This window comes from Puma concolor, chromosome A1 (assembly GCF_028749965.1).
Source record: "Puma concolor isolate L17-30 chromosome A1, mPumCon1.1.hap2, whole genome shotgun sequence".
NCBI lineage: Eukaryota > Metazoa > Chordata > Mammalia > Carnivora > Felidae > Puma > Puma concolor.
The window spans coordinates 161523928-161541916 of NC_141667.1; the positions used below are offsets into that span (position 1 = coordinate 161523928).

The 17989-nt window shown below is 50.7% G+C and overlaps 1 protein-coding gene across 2 annotated transcripts in view; it reads left to right on the top strand.

The window, feature by feature from the left end:
* Window positions 1-17989, top strand: part of COL4A1 (collagen type IV alpha 1 chain) — a 155011-nt gene that overhangs the window by 11015 nt on the left and 126007 nt on the right. The window contains exon 1 of one of the 2 annotated variants that reach the window (XM_086708423.1): window positions 521-580. The exons of the other annotated variant lie outside the window; for it this stretch is intronic. Within the exon in view, the coding sequence (XP_086564549.1) occupies window positions 536-580 (45 nt within the window). The 5' untranslated portion in view covers window positions 521-535. Of the gene's footprint in view, window positions 1-520; window positions 581-17989 lie in introns of those variants that run through there. 2 annotated transcript variants of the gene reach the window in all.

Consider the following 17989-nt stretch of genomic DNA (forward strand, 5'->3'; position numbering starts at 1 on the left):
CATGAGAAAGGGCATCTTATCCTGAGCCTGAGAAATGAAGGGTTCTCGGAGCTTTGTCTCCTCCACGTCCCAGATGCATGTGGTCTCTGGGAGTCTGAGACTCCACCTCAAGTGTCAGGGACTCTGGTAATTTTCCACCAGCACATCCGCTGAGTCCAGAGTTGATGGGTCTCACTGAAGACAACAACCCTATCTTTTAGTGATAAATTCCTCTGGAATCAGCCAGTCGTGGCGCTCAGCAAGCTGCTTCGGCCCGAGTGCAGATGTGGAGACAGATCCAAGAGGTGGCCCGCTCCGGTGCTGAGATCACATGTATCACCGGGCCTCATCCTGCAGGAACGGCCGAGTTTCTGTGAGAGACAGCGTCTATGGGGCACCAGACCTGGGGCTTCCAGCCACATAACCCCTCTGCTGCTGAGATCCGTTTTAGAATTCACAGAAGGTCGGGGTCAGGACGCCACAGACTGGGAGAGCATATGAAGAAAATCCAAACATGCTGACACATGGAGGATGTTTATCCTTTGAAAAGCCTAAGATGGAGAGAGCCCCATACATCTTGATAGAGAGCCTTTCTGCAGAGGTCTGTACGGGCCTTCGGGAAATGAGTCTTGCTTGTACATTTTACAGTAGAATGGTCATTTGGAGGATGTTACGGTTTTCGTATATTAAGTACCTTCGGTTCCACCGTGTGTGCGTATGTGTTTACGTGTTTGTATATACACACGTGTGCATGACTTAAATGTGTTATATACATTGATGTAATTAATGATTTTTGGTCCTTCCTTCATGCATTCATTCACGCGGTAAGTATCGTACTGGGCTATGGAACATAACAGACGAGAATTGTTGCCCTCAAAGATTGTTTGTGGAATTAATACAAACAAACAGTTTGGGCCTTCCATCATACTGAACTAGAAAATACTTTAAAAGATGCCCCTCTTTGCTCTTTTAGGAGTGGTTCAGCCTCAGAAACTCAACTTTGTTAAAAGAGCTGTAAATATAAGGACCAAAGCTCTTTATTGGAAGTATTATCTACTTTGTAGATTATCTCTAACAGACCTTCAGGGCTTTTCCATTTATTTAGAAGGTAGGCGGGGGGCACCTGAGTGGCTCAGTCAGTTAAGTGTCCAACTTTAGCTCGAGTCATACCTCACGGTTGGTGGGTTCGAGCCCCACGTTGGGCCCTGCACTGACAGCTCAGAGCCTGGAGCCTGCTTTGGATTCTGTGTCTCCCTCTCTCTCTCTCTGCCCCTTCCCTGCTCGTGCTCTGTCTCTCCCTCTCAAAAATGAATAAGCATTTAAAAAATTAAATAAAAAAAGCAATTAGGAATTTCAAAATATCTCTAGAGTAGGGAATGAGTTAGCCTGGGTCTCCTCTCGCCCTGGGAGTTATGCAAAACTAGCCAGGGAGAACGCTTCGGATTTAGGGAGGACAAAGGCAGCAAATGTGGAAATACCAGATGTAAGAATGGAGACTTCAAAGAGCAAATGTGTTTCTACAGTGTTCTTGACTTCCAGGCATTTTGATGAGAGTGGTATGTGTCACAACAGTAATGGTGCAAGAATATTGTCCTTTGCCTTAAAATTGCTATGTGGCCAAGTCGGCAGCATCCTGTGTGAAGAGGTTGGACTCAGACAGAAGAAGGGATGATTTTGTAATCAACAGGGACATACCCGAAGGACCTCTAGTTCCAAAAGACAGGGGTCACTCCATCCCACCCCCGACACGGCGAGCCCCATGGGACAGGCTGCCACCGTGTGCACCAACACCGAGAAATGAAGAGCTCGATGTTCTCTACCTAACACGTCCTTGAACTTGGAGGGGTTCTTGTCACAGTTAGCAGTGAGCCCTTTTCTGCGGATTATGCTATTGGGCAAAATTGAAATTATGCCGTAGGGACGTTTACCACGGTTCCTGGGCAAAACCAATCTAATGTGTGAGTTAGGGATTAATGAATCGGAAATGCAGAGACTGTTTCTGTAAAAATATCGAGTGGCTTAAAGAAAGAAAACGTGGGTCAAAGTTCTTGGTAAAAGATGTTGGGAAACTGTCCCAGGAAATTGGTAGGACACATCCTATGTCATCTTGCAACTGGGAAGAGCTATTGATACAGGGGAAAGTTGTAAAAATCACTGATGAAATGTGTGATGTCGCAGAGCGTTTTTAGTGGGAAGTCATTATAGACCCGATCCTTAATGAGCTTAATTCCCTGAGTTGGCAATTCTCTTCTTAAATGAAGCCTCAGAGAGGAGAGAGGTGGGAAGATCATCCGGTTTCCGTTACATCCAAACACCATGTAAAAATGCTGCCCTGAGTTTGAGTTCCCGTATCTGAGCGGAATTGCTTCTGACCTTAAGCCAGAATGACAGATGATGGAGAGCTCCAAACGTCAACTCAGCTTGTTCTAGTCCTGGGTGATATGCCACTGTGTAATTTGAGAGGGTATGGTATTAATTTGAAAGTTCTGCCTTGCATTAGGTTGAGTTTCTCATATAAATAGCTTCGTAGGCAGATACACCGGTCGCTGGCTTATGTAGTGTCTTCTCCATTCTTCCCAGATGCTGAGCCATGACGCATGTGCAAGCCATGGGCTGTGGTAGCCTGAGTACGTGCAAAGCAGAGGTGTCTTTCTATGCAACAGTTTTACGCAGTTTTGGTCTTAGTTTTTCAAAATTGGGGACTTTGCTAATCTGCATAGGTGTGCGCTGTGGCACTGGGTGGTGTGTGTAACAGAAAATCACCAGACCTGGGCTCTCTGCCCATCCGGTTGGTCCTCCTGTGTGTGTCCCAAGCTGGATGAGGCCCCGGTATAAGGCAACTTTGAGTGGAATCCAGCATTTAGCACCAGTGGTTGGAAAGTGACCGTATTTCTAAGAGCAGTTCTGGGGAAGAGGTCTAGCTGGGTACTGAGATTTGTTACAGCACTCAGGAACTTCTCATAATCGCAGAGTCTACCTGTGAATGTGAGTTGTGTTGTCTTAGCTTCTACCTGAGATTGCCATGCTGGTAACGTCCCTGAACACTTGCATTTCTCCTCACCCTCCACGTGGAGATAACCTCTCTTTGATGGCCTGCTGATCCTACCTGCTTACCCACCGGAAACCCTACGGAGTTCCTGTCTCTGTCCTGTACCAGCGCCAGGCAGGTGGGACCGTGACAGTGGGGGGCTTGGAGCCCTATGGAGAGAACCACACACAGGTCTTCCTGATCTTTGGTCCCTCTCTCTCTTTCTAGTTAAATTAAGGGTAAAAGGTGGTTTGGGATACCCACTCCCAAATTAGAGGCACTGGAAAGATTAAATTCAAGAAACAATCTAGTGACCATTTTGTAGTGTTTCAGATGAGCACATTGTGTGACTCAAACTTATACAATGTTGTGTGTCAGTGACCTCTCAAAACTGGAAAAAATATAATCAAACTTAAAAAAAAAATAAATTCAACTTACAAGTGAAAACTTATGGTCTAGACCACAGGGTGTTCTCTTCAGTTGGGGGTGGGTGTCTATGAACCCTCAGAATCATATGTATGTTAATGAGTCCGTGCATGGTGCACTTTGAAGGAGGCGGTTCCTGGAGCCCTTATCAGACTCCGGAAGAGATACAAACCACAAACTACAGGTCTAAAGGCATGTTTTTGGTAGCTGAGTTTTTAAATTTTATTTTAGAGAGAGTGTGGGCAGGGAAGGGTCAGAGGGAGAGAGAGAGGGAGAGTGGGAGGGAGAGAGAGAGAGAGAGAGAGAGAGAGAGAGAGAGAGAGAATCCCAAGCAGGGTCCACACTTAGCATGGAGCCCAACGTGGGGCTCAATCCCACGACCCTGGGAGCATGATCTGAGCCAAAATCAAGAGTCAGATGCCCAATTGACTGAGCCCCCCAGGCGCCCTGGTAGCTGATTTTTATAGTAAGATCCATTGCACAAGATTCCTTATGGAAAAAGCCCTTGAATTTGGCAGAACAGAGCTAGGTTTGACCATCCCTCAAAGAGTTGGCTCTTAGAAGGAGGCAGGATGTAGGCACTTGTGAGGGTGACAGGAGAGCCTGCTGAAGGAGGACATTTTTGGCACATATGATCTCATTGTTTCCATCAGATGTTTGGCATGCATCTCATTTTCCTGGAACCACTGATTTCTTTGCGTGTAAACATCCAACACTCCCCTGCGTTTCAGCCCCTCAGTTTTCCTGCCATACCTCGCATGGTACGTGCCCATCGCTGCACAGGACTTACACCAAGCCAGGCTCTCTTGATTGTCAAGGCTGTGCTAGAGAAGCTGAAATCTTGGAGGTGAACCTAGAATTTGTCTGCAGATGGTGGAACTGGGCGATGACTTCAAGAACCCAGTTCAGAGCCTTGATGTAAGGGGAAAGTGAGGGGGCCACGGAAGAGGCCGTCTGACCCACAGGGGAAGCCTTTCTAAGAAAACAAGATGGAGCGTGTCCTTACGAAGCCATGCTGTGGCTTCATGCCATGGCGAAGGACTGCACGTTTGTGCAAGGCCGTTACACTCCAAGCCCCGTGCCCTGTACTGCTTGTCCGCCATGTAAGGCACAGAAGCAGGTGTGCAGAGGGCCAGCCCAGTCCATGCCGGTGACCCTGGCGTGGTTGTTAATTATTAATAGAGCTCCCGTTCACCCCCAGCAGTGTCCTGATCTGGAAGATTAGTTATATGGGAGCCTGATTTTGAGATTCAATGCTGAGAGCTTTCCACCCAGTCTTGAAGAGGAAAGCACATTCTTTGGTGCTCAGAAGCCATGAAAACATAGAGTCAAAAGTCACGAAGAATTTGGGGTGCACTGTAAAAGATGGTCAGAGACCAGTGATTCTTTTCTTTTTAAGTTTTTTTTTAAGTTTATGTATTTGGAGGTGGGGGTAGAGGCAGAGAGGGAGAGAGAATCCCAAGCAGGCCCCACACTGTCAGCACGGAGCCCAATATGGAGCTCGAACTCATGAACGTTGAGATCATGACCTGAGCCAAAACTAGGAGTCGGCTGCTTAACCAGGTGAACCACCCAGGCGCCCAGAGACGAGTGATTCTAAGTCCCTGAGCGACTTGGGAGTCAGCGACGCTCCTCCTGGTGGCAGAATGTGCAGGCAGGGGTTTAGAGACACAGTTTTAAGGTGGGGAGGGGAGGCTGTCAGGGTTCTAGGTCAGGTAGGTGTTGGCCATTGTCCTGGGGAAAAAGGCACGTGGGGCGTTTGCTACTCTGTGTACTTGTCCTAGGTCCCCACAGCCCCTCCTGCCCCCGATTTGCCCACTTCTATGTTTGTCCGAGAGTGTAGACACCTGATCCTGGGCACACTCACTTACTCTCAGGTTCCGCCGCTGCCCGGTGACCCCTCCCCTGCTCACTGACCAGCCCTGGTGGAGACTCGCCAAGAGCCCAAGGTCATGGGCAGAATGACTGAGGGTGATGTCAGAAACAGTGGGATGCGGGGGGAAGGGGGGTGGGCTGGGTGGAGTTAGTGAGCTGCAGGTGATGCCAGGACAGCGCATTCCTTGCAGAAGGAGGTCAGCGGTGCCACCACGGCCGCTGTCCTGTCCTGTCCTGTCCGGGGGTCGGTCGGGTGGCAGCTGGGAGTGAGCTGCAGTCGGAGAACAAAGGATCTCAGAAGCCGAGGGAGCCTGTAAAAGGAATGTTATGGGCTATGTTGCCTTTTAAGGACAAGTCTGGTGTAATATAAACATGTTGTGGGTCATTAGATGTAGTGATTAAGAGGGTAAATCATAAAAGAAATTAAGTCTTGGACATAAAATTTAAACAGCACAGTGACATTTTCATGATAAAACTAACACTACACGGATTGGCTTCCCTCTGGGGAGCCTGGAAGCCAGAAATGCAAAGCTCGTTCGGTGGGGCATTTTAGCTCCCAGCGTGTTCCCACGTATTGCATGGCTGAAAGAATACATGTTTTTTAAAAAATTATTTCTTCATTTTGAGGGAGAGAGAGGTGAGCAGGGCAGAGGCAGAGAGAAAGAGAGAAAGAGAGGATCCTACTCCATGCATTTACGGACTCGAGACCATCATCAGTTTCTTTCAAACCACATTAAACGAACTCCCACTTGAGTGACTTTTAAATGTCCGTGCAAAGGCAGTACACAGAGTGCATGATAAACATCGACACAGTCAGGTGGGACTAGTTCTGTCAGCTGCTCTCCCCACGGTTGGATCATCCTTGAACAGAGTGTGGTTGCGAGAGATGAAATTCTTATCTCTGCACCCGTGCATTCTTTCCAGAAGTGACGACAGGCCTCTCTTTAGACAGATTCTCCTACTTGGCCCCCAGACTCAAAGCGAGCTCCAGACATCCCAACGCTTGCAGGCTCCGGGCGGGCTTCCCGCATCCCCACAGCTCCCCCCCGCCCCCTGCTCTGGAAGTCCTTTGTGCCTGGTGGCTGGCAGGTGCGGGGCTCCTACCTCAGGGACTTGCAGGAGGCCTTTCCCTTGGAAGCAGCTGGGTGGCGTGCCACATGTGCTTCGTGCTTGGGAATGGTGCGGAAGCCCCCGGTTGTGGAAGTGTGTCTGATTTTCCACGGTGCGGCCTTGAGCTCCCGCCAGCTACCCCTGGGCAAGGCCCGAGGACACGCTGACTTCATTCTGCGTATCACCGCAGGACGGGCTGCCCGCACAGGTGACGGTTCACGGCTTCCAGCCACCCGGTCTCTGCAGAAAAGTTCAGCGAGCGCAAGAGCCCCGGTTGTAAACGCGTGACGCTTCGCTCCACATTCACCGTGGAGGCCCCAGCCCTGGCTGTGGGAGCATCACACGGACACCCGTGGCACTGGGTCCTTGGCACACATGCGTTGGGGGGGAGTGCTGAGTTGTGCAGCTGAGTGGAACGGTTCAGGTAGCCACCGTGGCTGGCCTGGGGCCCTGGGGTGGGGACCACATGCTGTGGTTGGGGTGTGGCAGCATCCTAAAGGCATTCTGTTGCTTTTGTCGAAAGGTGGGACAGGAACTGGGGAGGGTATTCTTGTCCCTAGACGTTCGGTAGGAAAAAGAACGCCTCTTTTTGTCCATCGGCCCATTCCTTGGCCTCGTGACCCTGACGTGTGCCTCGGGGGTGCCGGCGATCCTGCTCACCTCTCCCTAGGTGGGTGGCCTCTCGGGGAGGAAGACGCGGAGTGTGGAGCGCGTCGTCACACCCTCCTCGCCCTCGGCCTCGATCCCTCCGAGTGCCGCTCCTGAATTTTCTGCAGTTTTGTGTTGGTTCCAAGCTCATTTTGAAGGAGGGCTTTGAACTCACGTTGTAGAGTGCAAAGTGGAATTCTTCCCAGAAACAGATTCCACGGAGCTTGTCTGTGACTGAGTGCAGGTCAGAGGTCCGATGGCCTGCGACCCAGGAAGACGCACGTGCCCGCCCATTACTGCGCAGACCTGGAAGAAGTGGACGTCTGAGAGGGTGTTGGTGCCACCGTGGTCCAGGCTGGACTCCAGTACCTAGTCTCCCCACCCGCCCAGTATCTAGTTCTCTGTGGCCTGCCCTGTGCTCTCCCTGCCACATGGAGGGGCCTCCAGGGCTCGGGAGCAGAGTGGGGTCCCCAGGCTGCCTGTCTGGTGCTCTCGGGCACCTGAGCCCCTCCCGTCCCTGTTCAGGCGTCTGCTGGGCATCCCCGACTGGCCATGACCTGCTTTTCTCCGTCCACAGCCTCGTTCTCTCTGTAGCTGTTTCTCCTTCCCCGCCTCACTCAGGACGGATGTCCTGGAATGACCCACCGCTGCCTCTCCCCCCCCCCCCCCCCACCTCCCCAGCCCTCAGCTTCCCGAGGCTCGCTGGCCCTGTCCCCAGTGCTGCAGCCCCGCCTGCACGAGCCCTCGTCCGGCCCGGCCATCGGAGGTCGGCTATTCCAGGGCAGCCGCTTTGGCCCGTGCCTTCTGAGATCGCCGCGCCCGCCCGCCCCCTGGGAGCTGCCGGGTGTCCCGACGCCCTCCCGCGAACGAACCAGACAGTTCTTGGCCCCGAGCTCCGGTCCCTCATCCAGAGTGAGGTTACCTTGCCCTGTGTGCGCGGCCGGGGCTTTGAGTTCCACAGAACCCGGTGTCCTTCTCGGCTTCGTAACCACCCCGCTCTGTGAGTGTCTCTCACCGGGTCCTTCCTGTATTTGGGCCTTCCGTCCTCTCGGAGCCTCTCTAGGCTCGTTTCTCACCCGTCCTGGGGGTCCGTGTTGGCACCTTGTCCCGTGTGCTGTGAGAGTCGAGGGTCCCGGCGGCGGAGGCTGTGGGACGAGGCGTGGGATGGAGGGCGTGACCCTTGAACAGTGGCTTCACCCGGCGCACTGTTGTGGCTAATGGTGTTAGCGGTGGGACCAGTGGCGACACCTTTTGCGGTGTCATTGGGGGCTGTTTCAGTGGCAGCAGCGTTGGCGGTATTAGCGGCAGTGGCGTCAGCAACGGGATCAGTCGATGCGTCGGTGGTGGTGGTAGTCGCAGCAGGGTCGGTAGCTTCAGCAGTAGCTGTCACCCTAGTGGAGTTAATAGTATCAGCGGTAGCGTTTGCAGCCTGAGTATCCACGGTATCCTTAGCGACGGTACTAGCCGTCGTATCGTGGACGTGTCGGTAGTGGTAGCTTCAGCGGTCGCGTTAGCAGCAGTATCGGTGGTATTCATGGTTGTCTGAGTGGTGGTGGCGTCAGCAGTGGCTTCGGGAGGTGCGTCAGGAGTAGTAGGTTCAGCAGCCGCGTCGGCAGTGCGGTGGCATTAGCACCAGTGTCGCCAGACGTGTGATTGGTAGCGTCAGCGGCAGCATTACGGACATTATCGGTAGTATTCGTGGCAGCAACAGCAGCAGCAGCGGCCGTGGTAATAACAGCATTACCCATGGTAGCAGTAGTGGTGTTAGTAGAGGTATTAGTAGCAGTGGTAGTAGCATTAGCGGCAGCATCGGTAATAGTAGTAACAGAGCGACAGCATCAGCAGTATTATTGGTAGATGCATTAGTAGTAACAGTAGCATTAGTGCTAGTATTACTAGAGGTATTGGTATTAGTGTTAGTGGCAGCATTACCAACATTGTTCGTAGTATCCGTAGCAGCGACAGGTGCAGCAGTGTTAGTATCAGTAGCAGCGTTACCTGTGGTAGTAGTAGTAGCATTAGCAGCGGTGTTAGTAGAAATATTATTATTAGTAGTAGCATTAGCAGCAGCCTTAGGAATGGTAGTAACAGTATCAGCAGTATTATCATCAGATACATTAGTGATGGCAGTAGCATTATCACTGGTATTATTAGAGGTATTATTATTAGTAGTAGTAGCAGCATTACCTGCGGTGGTAGTAGTAGCAGTAGCAGTGGTGTTAGTAGAGGTATTAGTAGCAGTGGTAGTAGCATTAGCGGCAGCATCAGTAATAGTAGTAACAGAGTAACAGTATCGGCAGTATTATTGTTAGATACCTTAGTAGTAGCAGTAGCGTTAGCACTAGTATCACCAGACGTGTTATTAGTAGCATTAGCAACAGTATTAATAACATTATCGGTAGTATTCGCAACAGCAGCAGCAGCAGCAGTGGTAGTAGTAATAACAGCATTACACATAGTAGTAGCAGTAACATTAGCAGTGGTGTTAGAGGTATTAGTAGCAGTAGTAGCAGCGTTAGTAGTGGTGTTAGACGTATTAGCAGCGGTAGTAGCATTGGCGGCAGCATCGGTAATAGTAGTAACAGAGCGACAGTATCGGCAGTATTATTGGTAGATACATTAGCAGTAGCAGTAGCACTAGCGCTAGTATTACTAGAGGTATTGGTATTAGTGGCAGCATTACTAACATTATCCGTAGTATCCGTAGCAGTGACAGGTGCAGCAGTGTTAGTATCAGTAGCAGCGTTACCCGTGGTAGTAGTAGTAGCATTAGCAGCGGTGTTAGTAGAAATATTATTAGTAGTAGTAGCATTAGCAGCAGCCTTAGGAATGGTAGTAACAGTATCAACAGTAGTATCATCAGATACATTAGTGATGGCAGTAGCATTATCACTGGTATTACTAGAGGTATTAGTAGTAGTAGTAGCAGCAGCATTACCTGCGGTGGTAGCAGTAGCAGGAGCAGTGGTGTTAGTAGGTATTTTCCTAGTAGTAGCAGAAGCATCAGCAGCAGCATTAGGAATAGTAGTAGCAGTATCGGCAGCATTATTACTACCAGCAGCAGTATTAGCGGTGCCTGAGCAGGAGTAGTATTAGCAGTGGTATTGGTAAGAGCAGTATTACTGTTATCAGCCACAGCCTCAGTATTGGCAGTGGCGCTGGCCACAATAGTAGCAGCAGCAGCAGCGTCACTGGCCATGTCAGTGGATGGATCCGTGTCCCCAGTGGCCTCAGCAGTGGTTTTACCTCTGTTGCGTGGCCCTCATGCTGGCCGTGCTCCCCGGGCCCTAGGACCCTGCCTGTAAGGCCTCATGCACGCGCGGCCAGGCCAGAGCTCGGTACTCCAAGGCAGCCCCAGTGATCGGCAGCTGCTGGGTGATGAGGCACACGCGTGGGGTTCCGTGGGCACGTGCGAGGCCTCCTGCTGGTCTTCTTCCTTCCCCGTGCATCCGTGTCTTCACAATTCACGTTGTCATTCTGAAACCTGTGCCTACCGGCTGCAGCATTTCAAGGGAACTGATTCTGGCTCACGCCGTAGTCTTGAATTTGGAAAATAACTCACGTCGGAGAGTTGAACCGTTCTTATGTTCTCAACGTGACAAGACGCGGCGCTGCTCAGATGCGCTCTTTCCTGGCCCTGCCCCCTGGCAGGTGGCCGTGCGCTGGTCCTCCTGGCCTGCTCGGCACTCAGGGCTGTCTCTGGGCTGTGGGGGTTGCCGCTGCATCGTGCCCTTTCTCCTGGACAGGGCAGTGTGGCTGTCTGTCTCCTGGCCATTGTGCTCGGTGGTCACAGCTACAAAACGCACTAGGAGAAGTGGGCAGAATGAGTGAGGTTCAGTCCCGGGGTCGTGTTTCTCTGACGTTCAGGGAATGGTCGCGTTCGTTGGCATCTGCCTTACTGGCCTGACGGGGTGAGTGCAATGTAAACCCCCAAAGAACCAGGCAAAGCAGTCTTGTTCATGTCAAGAGGAGGACAGCGCCATACTTCTGTTCGCTGAAAAGGCCTTTTACGGAGAGGAGACAGCTAGGGGGGTTATTTTTGGTTTGTCTGAACTGCAGACCCCATCCACTGAATGCTATCGGTACCGCCAGGCGTGGTTAGGAAAGCTCATTCATACGGTGTCCCTCCCGTGTTTTTTTAGACACAAATTGAGAGAAGACACAGGCTTCCACTTCTGCACTGTTGAGGAGTGTGAATTAGATTTCCCTGTTCTGTAAGGGGTTAGAGGCTAAGACTAGGGTATCACCCTGACTTTCCAAGAGGCTAGACTAGCAGATCCTTGCAGCTTTCAGGTTATACTTGTTGGTTTGGGTTGGGGCGTAACTTAGGTAGTTCAAGCACATACGTCAGATGTTAGGGTCAGGGCTGTGGCTTTGGGTTCCTCAATACAGGAACGCCGGTCGTCTCCCCAGCGCCTGGTTTTAGCTCAGGTTGTGATCTCATGGTTCATGGGATTGAGCCCCACATCGGGCTCTGTGATGATGGTGTGGAGCCGGCTTGGGAGTCTCTCTCTGCCCCTCCCCCCTCAAATAAATAAACTTAAAAAAAAATAAATTGGAGACACTGAAGAGAGAAGCTCTGAGGGGGCCATTGGTGAAATTCAGCAGCCCCTTTCCAGAAGTTTCTACCAGGCAGCGAGCACTCTGTGTCTGGGTTTCAGGCTGGAGCTGTGTGTACCCCACCCCCAGGGACAGCCACAGGCTTGGGTGGTGATTCACTCTGGCCCCTCAGCACCCCTCTCCCTTTGTTGAGAGCCATCTCCGTGCTCGTGTGGGGGTGGGATAGGGCGGTCGGGAAGAAGGTGTGTCCAGAACTCTCTCTGTGTGTTGAAGGGCAACCCAGGCCCAAGAGTGAGAAAAAGCTTTCCACTGGGTTGAGTCAGCACCGCAGGCTGGATGGGGCCCCCTGCACGCCTCTGGGCCTCTGAGCGGGCTCTGTGCTTTGTGGGGGTTGCCACAGATGGGGGCCCCTCTCTGTAGTGGTCGGTCTCTACTCTGTGGCTGCCAGTGTCCCCGCTGAAGGCTGTCGGCCTGCAACCATCACAGCCTCCTGGGTGCTGTTCTCCCACAACTCACTCCCCTGCCAGCCTGAGACTTGGTTAGCCAACTGCAGGGCCTGGGGCCTTTGGGGCCAGGAAAGGGAACACGTTCCCCACAAATGCCACCCAGTGCTGCTGTCCAAGTGGCCCAGCCCGTGTCCTGGCTCAGTGCTCAGCATCCGTCCTGGGACACGTGCGTCGTGCCGTCTGGTGAGCTCCTGGAGGGCAGGACATCTTAAGGGCAGTTTGTGTGTGTGTGCACATGTACATGTGTGCGGTTGTGTACCTATGTGCATGTGCGGAGGGGGTGGGGGCCCAGACACCCTGGCCTTTCCCTTTGCATTTTCCCTGCTGGCTCTGAATGCTTTGTTTCACGCCCTGGGCTTAGTACACATTCTCTTCTTCCCGTATTATCAGCATAAACATATTTCACTTTTGGCTAATTAGCTATTTCTATTAAATATCAAAAGACCAAATCTATGATTTAAAAGCTAGATGCTGACATAAAATTTGCTGCTCTACATGGTTCTTTGTTTTCTCCAATCTGTCCTCCAAATCTCTGGTTTGATGACTTCTCTTTTCTGAACATATTCTTTTGCTTGGTCTTGGGAAGAATCCCGTAACTACCCTCAGCTTCTGTGTTTCTTAGAAGACTGTCTTTCTTTCTTTCTTTCTTTCTTTCTTTCTTTCTTTCTTTCTTTCTTTCTTCATTAATTAAAACAAATTTTTTTAATGTTTATTTATTTTGAGAGAGAGAGACGGAGCGTGAGCAGGGAAGGGGCAGAGAGAGAGAGGGAGACACAGAATCGGAAGCAGGCTCCAGGCTCTGAGCTGCCAGCACAGAACTGGACGCAGGGCTCAAACCCATGATCTGTGAGATCATGACCTGAGCCAAAGTCCGACACTCAACCGACTGAGCCACCCCGGCGCCTCAAAGAAGAATGTCTTTCAGATGGAAAACAATAGATAGATAAAGGTGAACCACAAAGTAAAGAGAGGGAAAGATACCATTTAACTCCTTACATTAAGCCGCACCTTTACGTCTGGAGGTCAGTGACCACCCGGGCCCTGGGGCCACCGGAGGTGGTCAGGGCCTCTGCCTCTGGGCTCTGGGGTTTGAAACATGGAGAGGTGCAGGAAGACTGGAGATGGCCACTGTCATGGTTTTTAGGGAAAATGGGACAAGGCTCCATCACAGAAATCCCACCCCGGTGGGATCCACACAGGGGTTGCCCTCCCAGAGTGAGTCTTCAGCAGGAGGCTGTGAATACCTGGACACAAAGCCGTGGCCTCAGGGAGGTAGCACGGTGGCCCCCACATCAGTAGACACAACATGTTTTGCTTTTGGCGTGTTCCGCACAGGAGCCGCTGTCACGGTGTGACCCCTATGGCAGTCTGGGCGCTTGCTGAGCCTCGCCGGGGTGGTGGGACCCACACCAGAGCCTCAGCCGCCTGCTCGCTCGGCGATCTTGGGCAGGGCCTCGCAGCTCTTCCCAGTGACACCCGTGTCTGCTAGGAGCTGAATCTCGAAAGCAGCGTGCGTGCCATGGCGAAAATGTGATGGATCTGCACTGGACAGGGGACAGAACGATGTGGACAGGACGGCAGTGAAGGCCCGGAAGGAGGGCCGAAGACAGCACTGGGGGTACTCAGGTGCACAGCGTAGGGTCCCCAGTGGACGTTGCAAAGTGATGATGCCTGAGTATGTTCTCTCTAGCGTACCGGGCCGTGCTGATGGACTGTTGGACCCACGACGGTGGCGGAGGATTGGAGACATTTATCAGCACGCCAGGGGGGATATGACTTTGCTGACAGATTGGGAAATGGCTTTAACTCAAGAAATAAGAAAAGACCCTTAGTTTCCAGAAAATCTTTGTCCAGGAGTAACTAAAATGTTCCAGAAAGGAGGGGTTTTGTAGGTAGCATGTTCTCTGATGGAGGACACTCTGATTTGGTTTACCCAAACTTTAAAAAAAATTTTTTTTAGTGTTTATTTATTTGTTTTTTTGAGAGGGAGACAGAACATGAGTGGGGAAAGGGCAGAGAAAGAGGGAGACACAGAATCCGAAGCAGGCTCCAGGCTCTAGCTGTCAGCACAGAGCCCGACGTGGGGCTTGAACCCACGAACCATGAGATCATGACCTGAGCTGAAGTGGGAGGCTCAATTGACTGAGCCACCCAGGCGCCCCTGGTGGCTGATTTTTTAAATTTTAATATAGAGACAGTGTGGGCAGGGAAGGATCAGACAGAGAGAGAGAGAGAGAGAGATGGAGACAGAGACAGAGACAGAGACAGGGAATCTCAGGCAGGCTCCACACTCAGCATAGAGCCCGACGTGGGGCTTGAACCCACGAACCATGAGATCATGACCTGAGCTGAAGTCGGATGGTCAACCGACTGAGCCTCGGCAGGCGCCCCTGGCTTTACCCAACCTTAACTTCTAGTCTCCGTGACTACTTAACTTACAGAATTTTGATAAAACGGAGTTCTCTGAACCCACACGTTAGAGGTGCAGGCGTCCTGCTTTGTGTTTGACGCTGTGCCCTCCGTGTTGCCGCAGGGGTAAATACTTCATCCCGTGCTGGCACTTCTTTGCAGCTGGTTGTTTTCAGCCGATGGCTCTGCTTTTTCCCGTGGCCATTCTCAAGGGGCTAAAGATGCTAATAAAATAGTTTGAAATCATGTCATAAAATGTGCTTCAGGGAGCACAGAGTACTTTTTGGAATGTTGAAAATTGGTCAGTATTGTTTCTCACGTTTTGTTTTGAAAAACAGTAATTCCAGCTGTGGGAGATGGGGATAACCCTTTCTAAAGTCTTGTCACCACGTAACAATGCTCTTACAGCTGTTCTCCCCAGAGAAGAAAGTTGGAGGGAGTGTCTTCCATGTCTGGTGGCTACACAAACCCATGGATGGTGTCAAAGATGTTGGGGCCCCTGGCCAGAGGATGTTTTGTTTACTGAGAAAGCTTGGAGCCGTACGATTGTTTTTAGGACCAAATAGCAGGGAAAATGGAACACATGGTTGGGTGGGAGAAGAAGCTTTTCTCTTTCACTGATCCCAAAGAATTGGGTAACTCTCGAAGCAAACAAGGGGTAATATGGCACCCTGAGTAGTTCCACGTGTTGGGCACACACACATGTGTGGACAGAGACACACAATGCCAGACACACCTTCTGCCTGGTACTCACGTGTATTTTGTAAAGAGTGTTTGACCAAGAATATGAGAAAGGCTTTAAGTCTTTAAAAAAATTTTTTTTAATGTTTATTTTTGATAGAGAGAGAGAGAGAGAGGCAGAGTGTGAGCAGCGGAGGGGCAGAGGCAGAGGGAGACACAGAACCCAAAGCAGGCTCCAGGCCCCGAGCTGTCGGCACAGAGCCTGACGCGGGGCTGGCTTCTGTCTGCAGAGGTGTGATGTGTGGACACCATGCCGCGTAAGATAATTAGGCCAAAGCAAACTCATGATTTGTGAGCAGGGACTTGAAGATTCCTGGTTTTACTATATAATTCATTTTTAGAATATTTTCCCCCGTCATACAAGCACGCAATTGTTTTCGTTTTCAATAGCATAATGGTGACTTTGTGATGTATTCGTGAGAATTATGAAGTTTGGAATGTGACTTTTATTTTAAGATTTGGAGGGAACTCCTAAAGGCATTTCACTTTTGACCTTTGTATGAAGTTGTCGTTGACTGTTGCTGGGTAGAGGGCGTCAAGTGCGAGCGTGTTTGTTGTCTCCGAAAGGTTGTATGTGTTGCATAGGACGGCATGGGGTAAACACATAGAAAAATCAGAATGGCCAGTCGCCTTCTGTTTTCGCTGAACGCATTAACACGCAGTATTTCAGTTCTTTTAAGGTCTCGCTTGGAGAAACACAAAGCTCTTTATTCGACTTGGCAGATGTTATAATTTTGGGATGGATTCATAAATAAAAAGGGGCTCCAAATTAAAAAGGAGACATTGCCACCAGAAACAAAATGTTAATAAGGAAGAGGAATAAAGGAAAGGGGTATCAGAAAGGAAGACCCAAAGGGAAGTACGGATGCTAGAATTGCTGAAGCAGGTGCAAGGGGGGAGCTCTTGGGGGCACCTGGCAGGTGATGGCCGAGCTGAGGCAGGACAGTGAGCACAGCCATCGAGGGCAGTATGGCCTTTTCGATGACAGCCCGCAGAAGATGGGCGAGAGATGAAAAAGAGATTTTCATCGAAGAATCATGCAGAGGAGGTGAATGGTTGTGGATGAGAGCACGGTCTGGAATGGTTAGAGAGTTAAACAGCAGCAGCAAAGGTCAATATGTGAAGTCTTGGTGGGGCAAACTGAAGAAGGAAATCCTGCGAAACACTTCTGAGTGGCCGGGTTTTGGTGCTGGGAAATTTCCCCCGGCAGAGGATATACACAGTAAGAACTTGGCACGTTTTGGTTCCCTCTGGAAACCCATAGGCATGGATGTGGCCCTCGGAACCCCAGAGAGAGTAGGTTAAAGGAGTCCGGCACACGGAACTTCATGAATGACGCTATGTGGTGTGCACACTCCGGAACCACCCAGAAACATGAGTTATTTCAATGATGTTGCATTGCATCCTGGTCTAAGATGGTACAGAGAGACCAGGCGGTCAGGCCCCAGCCGCAGGGGCACGGACGGAACACACCCGCCGAAGGGACGCTGGCCGCGCCAGGCTGAGTGGTAGCAGAGGAAAAGCAAAGTAAAAATGGAGGAGAATGAAGCAATCCCGGATGCAGTGCAAAAGGGAAATAGAGTGACGTGGAATGTAGAAACCCAAATTACTATATGAGGGGGAGAAGGAGTGATGTATGTCTTGGTGAATGACAGGTTCCCTTTCTTGGTGTAGAAAATGTTGGCTACTTGATCGTTGCCTTAGTTCGAGATGTTGTAACAAAAATGCTCCAGACTGGGGGCCTTGTGGACAATAGATGTGTAATTCTCACAGTTCTGAGGCTGGGAGTCCCAAGATCAAGGTGCCAGCAGGTTCCACGTCCGGTGAGAGCCCGCCACCTGGTGCGCAGACGCCCATCTTCCTGCCGTGTGGCGGGGGGCGAGGGCCTCTGCGGGGTCTCCTTTGTGAGGGCACCAGTCCCACTCGTGAGGGCTGCACCTGGTGGCCTCCGAAGGGCCCACTCCTGCTACCATCACACTGGGCGCAGGGTGGGATTTCAACCTGTGAATTGTGGAGGAACACCAGCATTCGGTCTGTAGCTATTTTATTAAGTAATTTATGGTTTTAAGACTTGGGAACATTTTATTGGAATGTTATCATCATTGAAGCCGGATGATGACATATTTGCAGAACATGATTGCAAAAAGTAATACAAGAATATGTGAGTTCAAAGATCTTTGCTTAAAGAGAGAGTTGAAGCTGTCCCCAAAAGGGATGGCGGGCAGAAGGGGGATGCGTGGGGGAAGAAGCGGGCGTCAGCAAAGCCTTGGATTAACGGAAGGCATTTTACAGGACAAGACATGAGTTTTGGTTTGGAAAAAATGAGAAAAAAGAAAATCGGGATGTCTCTGAGCTGCTGAAGGCGATAACACAGTGGATGTAACCAGCATTCCAACGGTAGATAGGCAGACAGATTGAGAATGTGATAGTGTCGAGAGTTCTGTCTGGGAACAACAGGTTTCCTTGAGTTGCAATCCCGTTCTATGCTCGGACAACCTTCCTACGATAAGAAATGCAGCTCACTTAAATTCCAGACATTGCGTTGGAAAATAAAGAAGAGGAAATGGCCGTGAGACGTCAGTTATGATACCAGTCAGAGGTATTTGTTGAACATTTACTATGTGCAGAAAACAGACATCCATTGGGAGGAACACTTTTTTTTTTTTTTTAAAGACTTTGAAGCCAGTGCGGGTGCTTTGTAGGTGCA